This window comes from Bubalus kerabau, chromosome 3 (assembly GCF_029407905.1).
Source record: "Bubalus kerabau isolate K-KA32 ecotype Philippines breed swamp buffalo chromosome 3, PCC_UOA_SB_1v2, whole genome shotgun sequence".
Lineage (NCBI taxonomy): Eukaryota > Metazoa > Chordata > Mammalia > Artiodactyla > Bovidae > Bubalus > Bubalus kerabau.
In genome coordinates this window covers 7,609,385-7,625,346 of record NC_073626.1, presented here as the reverse complement: position 1 = coordinate 7,625,346, position 15,962 = coordinate 7,609,385, and the positions used below count along the sequence as shown (strand labels likewise).

Sequence of the window (15,962 nt, the reverse complement as noted above, 5' to 3'; positions counted from 1 at the left end):
TACTCACTCATGTTCTGGCCTGGAGAATTCCATGGGCTGTATAGTCCAAGGGGCTGCAGAGAGTCGGACACGACTGAGTGACTGACCAATCTCATTACAGGCTCCCTGATACTTCGCAGAAACCAGCACTGCACAGTGGGGGAAAATATAGGTAATAAAATAAGAAAAGCCCACTTCAGCATTATTAGCTGTGTGACCTTGAGAAGCTGCTCACCCTCTCTGAACCTCAAATGTGTCACTCATAAAGTGAAGGATTACCTTCAGAATTCTTAGTAATCCACTTAGCCTGAAAGGCTACGTAAGTGTTAAAGAATGCCTATGAGGTGTCTAACAGACTAAGTACTCAGTAAAGGGTAGTCATTTATTAATAAAAGTGACAATGGGCTCTTTAAAACAGTGATTCTTAGAAGTAGATGCTTATGTGGCCTGGCACTGTCCTCCGTAAAACTGTGAAGTAGGCCGGGTTTGTCTCTTACATGTGATCAACTTCTCAGTGCTGTCTTCCAAATCCAGTGTAAAACTGGCCCAGAAAAGCCGACCAAAGGATAAGAGGAGACACTTAGCTTTGTGTCAGGTTTGAGTCCGCAAGGAATGAGTTGAAAATGTATGTCATAAAGAAATGCACACCCTATAAAGCTTTTAAAGACAGGTTTATTTATATATAAGTGCATGAAGTTGAATACAGAAACTTTATTAAAATACTGTATATTACAAATTTTAACCCAATAAATTCTGTGTAATGACATTTAAGTGCTGGATTCGCTTTTAACAGTTGTTCTGTGTGTATCAGTAAAGAGTTCACCCTGTACATTACAAAGCGGAGAGACACATACGGACCTCAGAAATGGTCCTGAGATTAGACGGTGTGTGAAGTTAATTGTGCATCTTTTCTGTAAAGCAATGAATTGGAACCTAGACCTTGTCTTTGCAGACCAACGTTCTGTAAATCAAAAATAACTTGCATATATTTATTGCTGCCCTTTGAAGAAAATGAGTGGTGGAAAATAATTTAAAAATAAAGATCAACACTTCTATGCTTACCACAATCAAACCCGATGCTTACTACAATTAAAATTCACTGCAAAGTTTGTGTTCTCCGGGAAAGTACACTATATACACCATGGGATTTGTACATGAGTTGGAAATAAAAAATTGCTTATATAAAATTAAAAATCAATAGTATACAATATTTACAGCTTGTTAGGTATTATAAATAAACATACTTTTTAAATAACCCTTCAAAATTAAACTGTATTATGTAAACATGCAGTACACATACTCATACAGTGTAGATTACAGTCTTAACAGAAGGGGGAACATTGTGTTCACATAATGCAGGTTACTTCATCACATAAACCTTTGTTTTGTGCACACCCCTCCAAGGTTTCTTCTTCCTGTCTTTAAGTTTCACAGTACATTAAGTGTTTCTAGAGTAAAAAACAAAAAGTCCCTGATGGTAAACATATTCCTAAAAGTGACATGAAGCGTCTGCCCTTGAACTACAATACGAAGCTGACACTGTTCATGCTAGCGTCTCTAGTTCACAACAAAACCAAGTTTTAACATTCCACATTTAACTGTCTTGACTACATTTTCTCCCATTTCAAACTTACTTGGAAAGAGGGAAAAAAAAGAACAAACACCACACATCATGATAATGTAATGAAAGCAGTTGTCATCTGTCAAGGATGAAATAACTGTTTACTAAACCACAAGGAGTTAATTCAATTACATCCTTCCTCAGCTCTGAATTCCCAGCAACAGGCATACCAATCCTGAATTCTGCTAAATTCACTTTGCGAAAGTATCTTAACTTCCAAGGCACTAAGGCATCATTTAGCTTTTAAAAACTGCACTGTGGTTTACTAAATGATCCATCAGTGGTCTGAGCATTAACACAGTTTGCAAGTGAGTTTGTAATACCTATCAGGCAAACTATATTTTTGCTATGTAAATAAGAACATTTTAGCTGATTGAGATACAGTTGATCCCCTTGTTCTAGAATGACTAGAGTCAGGAGTTAATACTTCATGGTAGAATCCTATGAATTTTAACCTAGTTAATTAAATGACTAAAATGAAAAATACTGTGGAATTGTATACTGTTCATCTAAATATGCAGAGCTCGTGTGTGTGTATGTGTGTGTTTGGGAGACAGCCAGAACTTTAAAATTTCCTCCAGTGTAAATGCATGTGATATCACAAATACTAAGAAAGCATCAACAATCAGACTATCAACTCCTCCAGTATTGAAAGTAAATCATTTTTAATTCAAACAGGTGCCTCTCTTTTGCCTTCTATGGAGAAAACTTAAAAATGTCCCTACCCAAAGATACTTAGTGATGACGTATAAATATGTTAAAGACAAAGGAAACTTCTCACCACCAACAGTACTATCAAGTTACCATTCATTTATACAGGGCTATAAAAAAGGGATGATCTTTAGAAATTACCAATATGCAATATGTTCAGAAGAAAGAGTGTTACAGTTATGGTGATTATACATGATAGCTCCTCTTCCTATGTATTTATGTTACACTGCTTCCCAGTTTCAGTTACATACTTAAACGCAGTCCCCAGAAGAGGACAGTCAAGTCACCTCTGAGCGGAGATATATATTGGTACAGGACACAATCCTAAAAAAAAAAAAACAAAAAAAAAACACATAGGAGGTCCATGCTGTCTTGATTTGCTTACAGTATTTAATTTTCAGCAAGATTACAGCTGCATAACTGTAAGGTGTTGAGAACATTCTCTTCTAAACCAGCACTTCTGATTCTATCAACAAACTGTACATATGTTTAAACTACCCCATATGATACCTGTATGGAAGAGGGAGGAATATTTAAAAAAAAAAAACTGCTAAATTAGTTCTCAAAAATCAAGACAGGGTTATTATGAAACCTCAGCATACATGCAATGAACGTAAAGAACGTGAAAACGAGGCCCCTGTACTCAGGGGAGGAGATGGTTACAGCTCAGCACACTGAGAAATTTGGGTGTTTCCACTAATCTAATAATGTATTAACCGGTTTATCTCCACATTTACAGAAAATACTGTATATATTAAGCGTTACTTTCTCTAAACAAATTCATAAATAAATTTTTAGACAACAGCTTCAGCCACCTCCTCAAAAACACTGTGTTGCCGACACTGAACAGAGATCTCTGAGTGAGTGAGGCAAACCGGCCACCACACGCACGAAACCGCAGGACGATTTCAAATGCTCTGTGGTGCGTTTAGTCTCACATATAAAGAAACACGTTTTGCAAACATGCAGTAAACATACTCACGCGGTGTCATCTGTAGTCTTAACAGAAGGGGAACCTGTGTTCACATAATGCAGCGTGTTTCGTCAAATGTGTCTGTTTTTGTGCGTTACCCTTCCAACCTTTCTTCCCATCTTTAAACTTCCCCCTGCTATAAATACTACTACATGTTTGAAAATTTTTATCATTTTTTAATCAAATACTGTCCTTTTTATGCTGCCGTCTTCCTCCACAATGTTATAAAAAGGACAGGAAAAGGGAAATTGCTAGTCAATTTCAACCACAGAGATTCTCAGTCTTGAAACCATTTACCCAGTTACCCAAGTGTTGCCAAACTTCTCTGCAATCTAGGTCACTAGAATGTTTTCAGTAACCTTCCACATTCTTCACATCTTAAAAACAAATAGCGACTCTTTGAAGAATTCTAAGACTTTCAGAGAGATACGTTTGTTACAAGAGTCAAGTGGCTTGAGAATATTTCAGAAAGTCCTCAACATCTTATTATCTCTTGAATTATAAAATGGACATAAATTTAAAACAAAAGTATTACCTTTTAAGTTAAAAACAAACAAACAACAAGTAGGGCTGAAGCACGTTTGCTCCAGGGGAGGAGGGACGTGGCAGACAGCACTGCCGAGGTATGTTCTCCTGCAGGCTGGGGTGGCAGGAGAGAGGTGGATGCAGGGGCGAGGGGTAACCTCCCCACCCCTAGAACGAGCAGAGTAAGCTGCATGCAGTAGAGATTCAATGGATATTACGCAAGCCAGAGAAAATAAGGGGTAAGTCCCGGCCACTTCTCACCTTTCCTGTTTTAACTAGTAATACGCACAGCCTGATACTGATTTCTGCCTGCCCTGACCATTTCTATCACCACCAGCCCCCAGAAGCACTCTTGGAAAAATATCTGCTGATTTAAAAAAAAAAAAAAAAGAGGTTGAAAGTAGGTAAAGAAAGCAACATAAGAGAATTTTTTTTTTAAGTTTCTTTCTTAAAATACATGTAGGGGAAATATGGAAATGAAAGACAATAGATGAATCTTACAAAACAATGTATTTACTTGGTCTTGCAAAGTTTAATTTAAAAAATTAAAATGACTATCTATTGATCATTTCCTATTAAATACTGAGTATTTTCTTAGTATCTACAGGGGACTGATTCCAGGACCCCCGTGGGTACCAAACTTTGAGGATGCTCAAGGTCCTTATGGAAAATGGTGCAGCCCTTGCATTTAACCCACACACACCCTCCCATATACTTTAAGTCACCTCTTGATTACTTATAGTACCTCACACAATGTAAATGCTGTGTAAACACTATGAAAATGTTCTGTGTGGGGGCATTTTGCTTTTTGGAGCTTTCTGGATCTTCTTTCCAAATATTTCCATCCAAGGTTGGCTGAATCCCTGAATGTGGAACCACAGAAACGGAGGGCAAACTACGCACTTCCACCGTAAACAAACGGTCAGCAAGTGAGAGGTCCTGGGTTCAAGCCTGCGTCGCTGGCGTGGTTCCAGTGTTCTCGTCGCTGTGCCACAGCAGTGGGGTCTCAGTTTCTAAAATTCCACTTGGTGAAAAGTCAGAACTGGGGGAGGGCGCGGGCTGGGGGAGAAGGACTTAAACTCTCAACGAGAAGCAGGATGTTCTCCCAACTGTTTTAGGATTTAAACCGTCTCAGAAGCTCTTGGTGGACTCAAGCGCAGGGATCCCATCTGGAGGCGTCCTTGTGCTTACGACAGAAAATACTAGGCTCAGCACTTTGTATATATTAGATCCACCAAAAATGCTTACAAAATTGAATTAGTTGGTATGTAAGTGCCAGCCTGGGCACATTGACTTGGCAGCTCCATTCTCCCGATCTTTATTACAGGTGAGAATCTCTAAAGACGTTTTCCAAGAACATTTTTTTAAACTTGTTCTTGTTCCTTATACCACAAATAGGATATACAGGGTAGCTCATTTCTTTATTTCTCACTTAAAGTACAAACAAAATCTTCACATTTTGGGAGGATGGTGGAAACACATTCTGCAAATACCAAGAAACCACACTGGGTTACAAACTGTAAACCTGCTCGGTAAACACACAGATCTAAAGTAAGAGTAATTAACTTGTGTGAACACGGAATATGGCCCAAATTTAGAACTCACGTTATTCTAGACAACCAGTGGAATTGTCCAGGGGGGACTGCTGGCACCTTCTTCATTTAAAGCATTTTAAATTTTAAGCATCACTTGTAGCTCAGATGAGTCCCCCTAACTCTGATCTATGGACATTTCTAACCAGTGTGTTAAGTAATTAATGATTAGTTTGGGCAGACAGGAGTCTCTTTCTCGAGGAACTGATTTCACTGTCAGCCATATTTTATTAGCATTTCTTAAGATAAAGATCTATAAACTGCCGAGGCTCTCAGCCCCCCTTCCCTCTTGCATTTACCACACACACACAAAAGTTTACTGCTAAATCACATACAAATTTTAAGAATAACCCAAATATATCAATATGGGCTTTTGTTATATCACAAACAAGGATATCTAGCACTAAGAAACCAAGAAAAATTTCCCCCAATTCAAAAATCTCAAACTCCCTCAAATCTGTTTAAAAGATCATTCAACTGAGCAAATACAGTAAATTCTCCATTACATCAAAGTGTTCACTGAACAAAAGCTTTCCAATTAGACTCTATTCATATACAGCAGCTTTACATATATATGTGTGTGTGTAATGACATATATGTGTGTAGATATATATTATTAAATGTTTTCTTTGCCTCTATAAGAAAACCATTGACCTTTTAAAAAAAATCTCATAGAAACAGCTATTAAAACATTTCATCCATTCACACTATCAGCTGCATTTCACATCAGAAGAGTAACAGTTGCACAAAATCCCAATGAAAGTAACTAAAAACAATGGAAGAAACCAAAACTTCCCCCCAAAGTTAAGAGCACAGGTGCAGGCACACACACACGCACAGCTCATAATATAAAGCAACTAGATAATGAGATGACTGCAGGACACTCTACAAACTGATGCACCTTTTTATACTTCTATCCCAGAGCAAAAACAGGAGTTTAAATCTCTTTGGTCCATGCAGCCATACATTTAACGTGTCCGAGTTATTTTCTGGCTAATTTCAGATTCTGAACCATGTGCCCCAGTTACCTTACCATGATAACTTTCTGAAAACATAAACTAATCACGTGTTAAAATAAATACTCATTTCTGTAGAATCTCAATTTCAATACATTATTGATAATTTCTCCCCAGGAATATGAACACTTTAAATTACTGACAGAATAACCAAAGTAAAGGAAGAAAGTGATTCAAATCTAACAGAAAAGGAAAAGTCAAGTTGACTTGGGAGATTTAGACCTAAATTTAAGAAAACATCAGGAATATAAAGAACATGTGAAACTAATTTCAGGCTAAACATAATAAAAATAATCCACTTTAAGATTTAAAGATCTCTAAGAATGCATAGTTGCTTCTTGGCTTCTATTAAAACAGATTTCCAAACCACAGTGTTATTAAAATTACCCTGCCCCAAACTGGCTTCCATACTGGAAAAATACCCCCAACACATCATCGAGTTGTTGATATATTCTGCTTTTTGGTAGAGAAAAGGTGTCATGGGTAACAAAGGTCTTAAATTTGAATGGGACCTAGTAGAAACTTACTTGTTACCAAGTTAGATTATAAAAGAGTGAGGCTAGTGTATGGAGATTATCTTTTGGATTGTCCATACCTTCATATTTTCTGCAATTGGCTCTTCTTTTGAATTAACATATATACAATCATGGGCTTCTCTGGTGGCTCAGTGGTAAAGAATCCGCTTGCCAATGTAGGAGATGCGTGTTCAATCCCTGGGTCAGGAAGATCCCCTGGAGAAGGAAGTGGCTACCCACTCCAGTATTCTTGCCTGGAGAATCCCATGGATAGAGGAGCCTGAGAGGGGCTACAGTCTGTGGGGTCGCGAAGAATCAGACATAAATAGCAACTAAACAACAATGTATAATTGCATCTAGTATTCGAAAAAGTCTCAGTAGGAGACGAATTCAACCAGTTTCTATGCTTCCCTTACTTCTTATACTCTTAAATACAATTACATATGGCCAAAACCTCTTAAAATGTTTTATACTAATAACTTTTCATTCTAATAAATGTCATTGTAGATGCTAGTAAATTTAAATAACAGAATGAAACAAGAGTTGAAAAACTGAAATGAATCACTTAAATATATGTTCAACACTGTACTGATATGCTGAGAGTAACTGCCAAATTTTAAAATTATTTACTATATTCCCCAATTTTTACTTAGAGAAATTATGATGCTACCACACAGCCAAAATAAGATTGTTCATTATTCTTCCTATATGACTTGTTTCTTAACTACAAGTCAGGCTTCTTGTTTTCACAGCCTAATTTAGGCCACTCTTTATATACATTTGATACTCCAGGATGAAAGACTGCTTACATTTTGTCAAAAATCAAGATATATGCAACAAGTAATATAATCCCACTGAGATACCAGTTGTAAAGATGTTTTCTCCATGAGATACATGGCAGAAACTTTCTTCAGAAGGATCAAGAATAGGATGTGCATTTCAGATTTTTCTTAAAAAATTTATAAGAAATTTTTCAAATTAAATTTTCATGACACACAAACTACAATCAATATGTGTGACCCAAAAAGTTTTTAAATTCATAGCAACAGAATGTTTATGTATGAGGGAAACTATTAAAGAGTGTTTTTTGAGTGAGTGAAAAGGATGCACCCTATAGATCTACTTTGAATCCTTGAAAGAGTCTAGCAGTTTTCCATTCAATATTATTTTCCACATAAAGTAAATAACAATAAATACCTAGTTTATATGAAAGCCCTAAATCCCAGAAACGTTCAACATTAAAAATCAGGTAATTTGTCTCATAATAAATGATTTGATATTCAGCACTCATACAGGATTTAGCATTACAAAACAAAATTTCTCACTACATCACCTGAATTCATGTCAAATATGTTCACAGCACTCATCTACAACTACACTTGCAAATTTCACATGATCAATGTTAAAAAAAAAAAAAAGTTTGGCACATGTATCAATTCTTCAAAACGTCCCTGTAACTTAACACAACACTGTTAAGAATGATGATTCAACACCAGTGTTAACCTGATTGGCAGCTAAACAAGGTGCTTTTTCTTGTAGCTTCACGCAGCAGTGCGCCTTGCCCGGGACGGAGGCACGTAAGGTGCGGTGCGGTAGTGCAATCATTGAACACCAGAGGGCGATCTTCCCACACGGCCCAAGGCCTTGTGTTTCGACCCGCTCCTTCCACGTCCTTGTACCATCTCACGCCCACTCGCTAACGATGCCGTTTTCAGAGAATCTGTACGTCTGTTTCCTTATGTGAAGTAAAGACATTCCCACAGAAACCTCAGAGTGTGGCGAGGATCCTTGAGAAGGAGATGATGAGAGTCAGTACTGTCTGCCCAACGCCCCACACCAGGGCTTCCAAGGGGGCCATGTTCTTCCCGGCCACGCGGTAAATGCCGGCCACGGCTGCACCTGGCGAGAGAGGAGAGCACGTTCACTCCCGAGGCTCGCTGCAGGGCCGCCGCCCGGGCTCGCCTTCCCGGGAGCCCAGCAGCAAGCCACCAGGCAGTCTCATTTTACAGTGCTCTACGAAAGAGCTTCCATGTGACGGGTTACAAGTTACACTCTACCATACCACATTCACCCACAAAACCGAATAACAGGCTTTTCAATTCGACTGCAAAATACGTATTTATGGTATACGCTGCTTGCTTGACACAAGGTATGTTCATAAAAAAATGAATCATTCATGAATCTCTCAGCTGGGTGTTGACTCAGCCAGATCCCATCAGCACTTTTAAAAACATATGACACAATATATTGATGATTATAAATAATAATATAGAAAAACCACACAATTTAATATAATTTCTAAATTATTCAAGAAAAAGTTAATATTAAATTTTTATTTCTTTCGGTAAAATGAATTCTTAAACGTCATAAATAATATCAGAATTTTGAATAATGTACTTTACAATCTACCGTATAAAATGGTTTAAGTATTTGAATAAAACTGTAAAATTATCTGGAGACTAGTATTTTGACATCTAATAAAAGTGGGAGATGAACCTGACATCTGTTCTAGGAAAATGTTTTAGATATCAGGCACTTCTGAGAATGAGACAATCTCAGGCACCTTAGCGCCCTGAGGCTCTGGCTCAACACTTTTATCTTACTGCGATAGTATATATAACAGGATCTAAGAGTCTGACTTTAAAAGTACACTCAGAAATCATAAAAGGAGGAAACGTTTAAACTACGGTTATGGCATTTAACAGGTTGAAAAGGCCTTAAAACTTTTGTCTAGAAAAAACTGTCTATATATTCCTAGAATGGTCAAACAAAAGGAAAAAAGGACAGAAATGTTATTTGAAGACACTTGAATTAAATCATTTGAAATAGAAATCTACTCACAAAAATTAGCTAAGAATTAATTCCATAGTTCATCTGAATTTTCCAAATAAAAATTATTATAGTCCTCTATAGAAGACACAAATAGGAAAAGCAAATTATTAATTTAAGCCAAGGGCTTTCATATACATATTTTAAAGAAAAATTAAAATGCATAGTATATTTATAGTATATATGTAACTTGTCAGAAAATTTACAAATATCATCTTAAATATCATACCACTCCTGAGTATTATCACTTAATTTAAAGATGAAAAAAAGAGAGGTTCAGAGAGTTTCAGTTACTAGTCCAAGAAAATACAGTTAAGTACAGAGCTGGAATTTCAATCCAGATTAGTCTGGCTATAAATCTCCAAATCATTCTATTTTACATTTACACCAAGTGAAAAAATAGAATAAGATATTCAGTAACTGATAATTACATCAATATTAAATAAAATTCCTAGGAGCACCAACATTTATTCAATCAAGTAGAAAACTTTACTAGTGTAATTGGTCATATCCTTGAATTTTAATTTTTTTTTGGCTACACAATGCAGCATGCAGGAATTCAGTTCCCCAACCAGGGATCAAACTCAAACCCCCTGCAATTGAAGTGGGGAGTCTTAACCACCAGACCACCAGGGAAGCCCTATCCTCAAATTTTAGAATTGGATAACAACCTGAAAAAAATTTAAATATCTTAGGCTTCTTTGTTATCAGAAAATATGTTAAAATAAACCTGAGAAATACTGTTTTCACTTTGGATTTTCCCTAGATTTCCATGACTATCTTCAATTTTAAAAACCGCAATTTGGCCTCCATTTCTCCAGCACTAAATTCCCCTGGTGGCTCAGATGGTAAAGAATCCGCCTGCAACGCAGGAGACATGGGTTCGATCCTTGGGTTGGGAAGATCCCCTGGAGGAGGGAATGGTAACCCATTCCAGTATTCTTGCCTGGAGAAGCCCCACAGACAGAGGAGCCTGGCGGGTGACAGTCCATGGGGTCACAAAGAGACTGAGCAACTAAAAAGAAAAAAAATTTCAAAAATGATCCAAGAGGTGAAAAACATAAGCTCAGGCTGCCTGCTGCTGCTGCTGCTGCTGCTGCTAAGTCGCTTCAGTCGTGTCCGACTCTGTGCGACCCCATAGACGGCAGCCCACCAGGCTCCTCTGTCCCTGGGATTCTCCAGGCAAGAATACTGGAGTGGGTTGCCATTTCCTTCTCCAATGCATGAAAGTGAAAAGTGAAAGTGAAGTCGCTCATTCGTGCCCGACTCTTCGTGACCCCATGGACTGCAGCCTATCAGGCTCCTCCAACCATGGGATTTTCCAGGCAAGAGTACTGGAGTGGGGTGCCATTGCCTTCTCAGGCTGCTGGGAAGTACCAAATATTTAATTCCAACAACTCATGCTTATATAAGGTTAGGAACATGGATTTTGGAGTTAGACTTGTGGGTTAAAATCCGAGCTCACTTATTAGTAGCTGTGTGACAATGAGCAATCACCTAACCTCTCTGTGCCTCATTCCCTCAAATGTAAAATGGGTGGGTTTGAAGAGTAAGAGATAATATTTGGAAAGTATTTAGAACAGTGTCTGGCCCTACTATGTACTCCAACTTTTGATTAGTACTTGTCTAAGTAGTACATGATAAATGAATTTCCAATCAGTGATTCATCATTCAATAAGTTCAGTTCAGTCGCTCAGTCATGCTCGACTCTTTGTGACCCCATGAACCGCAGCACGCCAGGCCTCCATGTCCATCAGCAACTCCCGGAGCTTACCCAAACTCATGTCCATCAAATCAGTGATGCCATCCAACCATCTTATCCTCTGTCGTCCCCTTCTCCTCCCGCCTTCAATCTTTCCCAGCATCAGGGTCTTTTCCAATGAGTCAGTTCTTCACATCAGGTAGCCAAAGGATTGGAGTTTCAGCTTCAGCATCAGTCCTTCCAATGAATATTCAGGACTGATCTCCTCTAGGATGGACTGGTTGGATCTCCTTGCAGTCCAAGGGACTCTCAAGAGTTCTTCTCCAACACCACAGCTCAAAAGCATCAATTCTTCGGTGCTCAGCTTTATAGCCAACTCTCACATCCTTACATGACCACTGGAAAAACCACAGCTTTGACTAGACGGACCTCTGTTGGTAAAGTAATGTCTCTCCTTTTTAATATGCTGTCTAGATTTGGTCATAGCTTTTCTTCCAAGGAGCAAGCATCATTTAACTTCATGGCTGCGGTCACCATCTGCAATGATTTTGGAGCCCAAAATACAGTCTCTCACTGTTTCACTGTTTCCCCAACTATTTGCCATGAAGTGATGGGACCAGATGCCATGATCTTAGTTTTCTGAATGTTGAGTTTTAAGCCAACATTTTCACTCTCCTCTTTCATTTTCATCAAGAGGCTCTTTAGTTCTTCTTTGCTTTCTGCCATAAGGGTGGTGTCATCTGCATATCTGAGGTTACTGATATTTCTTCCAGCAATCTTGATCCCAGCTGGTGCTTCATCCAGCCCAGCGTTTCTCATGATGTACTCTGCATATCAGTTAAATAAGCAGGGTGATAATATACAGCCTGACATACTCCTTTCCCTATTTGGAACCACTTCCACATCCAGTTCTAACTGTTGCTTTCTGACCTGCATCCAGATTTCTCAAGAGGCAGGTCAGGTGGTCTGACATTCCCATCTCTTTAAGAATTTTCCACAGTTTGTTGTGATCCACACAGTCAAAGGCTTTGGCGTAGTCAATAAAGCAAAAGTAGATGTTTTTCTGGAACTCTCTTGCTTTTCTGATGATCCAGCAGATGTTGGCAATTTGATCTCTGGTTCCTCTGCCATTTCCAAATCCAGCTTGAACATCTGGAAGTTCATGGTTCACGTACTATTGAAGTCTGGCTTGCAGAATTTTGAGCATTTCTTTGCTAGCAAGTAAGATGAATGTTGTATGGAACAACTGATAGCCATTTGGAAGAAATAAATTTAGGTCCCTATTTCACACCACTCCCCAAAGTAAATTTCAGATGGATTAAAAAACTAGTTGTTAAAAACAAATAAATAAAATGAATTTCCCTTGGAAGGTTGTACTGTTCAAGGAAAAGCTTACACAACCATAAATAATCCACTTTTCTTTATACTTTCAAGAAACAGAGGGTAAGATCTTCAAGCCTATGATGTTAAGGGTAGAAAACCCAGTGTAAAACTCCAGTTTCCAAAATCAAGGGAGACATTGTAGCATTATACAGAAAATAAAATGAAGAACCATCTTCCTCCCTGTGGATGATCAGGAACCAGTGTGTAAGTCACAGCTTCTCCTGAAAGCAGCACTGCACAGCAGTTCCACCGCACTGTATCACTGCACGACCCGAAGCACTAGCCAGAGAAGACCGCTCCAGTGGAACTCTTCAGCAGAAAGATCAGAAAGAAGACAATTTTGTGTGCCTGTTAAATGATCTTGGAAACACTGCTATTAAATACTGAGCAGACGGGAAGCAGTATTCATAAAATATATGTAATTATAAAATTAAAACCAACAGCTGCCCAAGTACCATCATCCAACTGTACACAGGAACGTTACTGTTTTATGTGAGGCTCCCACGGACTCCCCTGTCACACCCCAATTCCTCCCAAGTTTGGTTTTCATCATTCCTTTGCTTTTCTTCAGTATTACCACCTGCCTATATCCTCAGATATTACTTAATTTTTTAAATAAGCAAATTTTATATAAATTGATACTGTAAGTATTTTAGAATTTTTGGCTGTTTGTGGCTCAGATGGTAAAGAATCCACCTGCAATGTGGGAGACCTAGGTTCAGTCCCTGGGTTGGGAAGATCCCCTGGAGGAGGACATGGCAACTCACTCCAGTATTCTTGCCTGGAGAATCCCATGGACAGAGCCTGTAGCCTGGTGGGCTACAGTCCATAGGGTTGCAAAGAGTTGGACACGACTGAGTGACTAAGCACAGCATTATGTCAGGAAATTATCCAGGCTGTTGTGTAACATGGAGCTGTAATTCATACATCTCCACTGTTGTGCAGAATTCTAAGTATGGATATACCACAACCTGTTTTCCCATTTGAATGTGGATGACACTGTTTCTAATCCTTAACAATGACAAACCCTGCTTCTGTGAACATCCTTATAACGTGACCCCCAGCACACATACTAAATCGCATTTCCCTACAACATGTGGGTATGCCTGTTATGGCATTTTCAACTTCACTAGGTAATGCCAACTTGTTCCAAAGTATTTGAACCAATTTATATTCCCTTTACTCCATATCCTCAGGAGCAGCTGATATCTTTAAAAACACTTTTTTTTTTTTTTTTTGGTCAATCTGGGTTAAGAGATGTTATCTCTGCAATTAATTTGTGTTCCCCTGTTATTTCATGTCACAGAGCTTTTCCTCATATATCATTCAAATTTGACCATTAGGGTTTCTACTTTCACGAAATGCTTGGCATATCTTTTGTGCATTTTTCTACTGGACTGTCACTTTCTTATTTGATTCATAGGGTTTTTAAAAACATAGTTTGGATATTAATCTATTGACATTTATATAAGCTAACAAATGTCTTACCCCAACTTGTGCTTTAGTTTTCACTCTTGTTAAGGTATATTTTGCTGAACAATAGCCAGCTGAAAAAGTACAAATATTGTGATCCTTATTTTCTTGGTGAAATATATGCAAGAATAAAGAGGGTAGAAGTGTAATAGGGTGCATGAAATAAATGAAACATGTTTGGAATGGCCACTGTGAAAAATGGCAGAAGGTATCAGCTGCTGCTGCTGCTGCTGCTGCTAAGTCGCTTCAGTCATGTCTGACTCTGTGCGACCCCATAGACGGCAGCCTACCAGGCTCTCCCATCCCTGGGATTCTCCAGGCAAGAACACTGGAGTGGGTTGCCATTTCCTTCTCCAATGCATGGAAGTGAAAAGTGAAAGTGAAGTCGCTCAGTCGTGTCTGACTCAGTGACCCCATGGACTACAGCCTATCAGGCTCCTCCGCCCATGGGATTTTCCAGGCAAGAGTACTGGAGTGGGGTGCCATTGCGTTCTCTGGAAGGTATCAGCTAGAAATAAGTAAAGATTCCCCAAAGCATTAAGGAGCTAGAGAAGACTGGTATAGCAAAGATGAAGTGGAGAAAACAATTCTGCTGAATTTTTTAAATGGTTTAAAAAAATCAAAAGAAGAGTATTATTTCATGATACATGAAAATTATATGAAATTCAAATTTTAATGTCCATAAACAAAGTTTCATTGGCATATACCCACAGTCATTTCTGATACTGAACTATCTTTGCATTTCCAGGATAACATTTTTTTTTTCAAACTTTAAACTTCTTGTTTTGAATTGGAGCAGAGGGATTAGCAATGTTGTGGTCGTTTCAGGTGAACAGTGAAGGTACTGAGCAGTACATATACAAGCATCCATTCTTCCCCAAACTCCCCTCCCACCCAGGCTGGCACCTAACACTGAGTAGAGACCCACATGCTGTACAGTAGGTCCTGGTTGGTAGGATAATATTCTTGAAGCAAATGAACCTATATTTTTCCATTTTTCTGTAGTCTTCATCTTGTTTAGCAAAAAGATTACAATGATTCAGCAAACATGCTGTGCACAGCTTTTAACCTTTCCATTTTCTGCAATAATCTGGATAAATAGGAACTGTTCCCGGAAAATCTGGTAGAACTCATCTGTAAACCTCATTTGAGACTGGACTTCTTTCAGGGAGGAGGGATCTTCAATATTTCAACTGTTTAACAATATTTATTGTATTACTCATATTTTCTATTTCTTCTTATGCCAATTTTAACCATTTATATTTAGGAATATATAGCTGTGTATAAAACTGCTATTTTTATAATTCTTTATTCTACCTTTATTGTCAAGCCTGTAGTTATTTCTTCTATTTTATCCCACATTTTATTTCTCTGTCTTAACTATTTTAGAGCTAAGGCAGCAATATATTCGGCTTATTATCTCTCTAGAAAATTAGTTTTTTGCTTTGTTATTAATCTTTCATAAACTTTACTTAAAAAACAGCAATTCTTTATACTAATAAAACTAAACAACATAATTTAAAAAGATACCATGTACAACAACATTAATGTAATAAGGGTTTAGGAATTAACTTAATCAAAATGTATAACTCTCCTATTGGGAGAAGAAAAAGCTTTTAAACTCTTAACAAAAGAACCAGAAA

At 38.1% G+C, this 15,962-nt stretch overlaps 1 protein-coding gene across 4 annotated transcripts in view; it reads right to left on the bottom strand.

Annotated features, from left to right (window-relative positions):
- The window catches only part of TMEM170B (transmembrane protein 170B), a 208,310-nt gene that overhangs the window by 167,358 nt on the left and 24,990 nt on the right, over positions 1–15,962 (bottom strand). Inside the window, exons 3-4 of one of the 4 annotated variants that reach the window (XR_008711314.1) lie at positions 7,013–8,831; positions 634–5,292 (exon numbers count right to left, since the gene is read on the bottom strand). The exons of 2 other annotated variants lie outside the window; for them this stretch is intronic. Coding sequence is in view for 1 of the 2 variants with exons in the window: in XM_055570591.1 (XP_055426566.1) it covers positions 8,701–8,831 (131 nt within the window). In the remaining variant the exon portion in view is untranslated. Of the gene's footprint in view, positions 1–633; positions 8,832–15,962 lie in introns of those variants that run through there. One more of the 4 variants, XM_055570591.1, reaches the window with a different exon arrangement.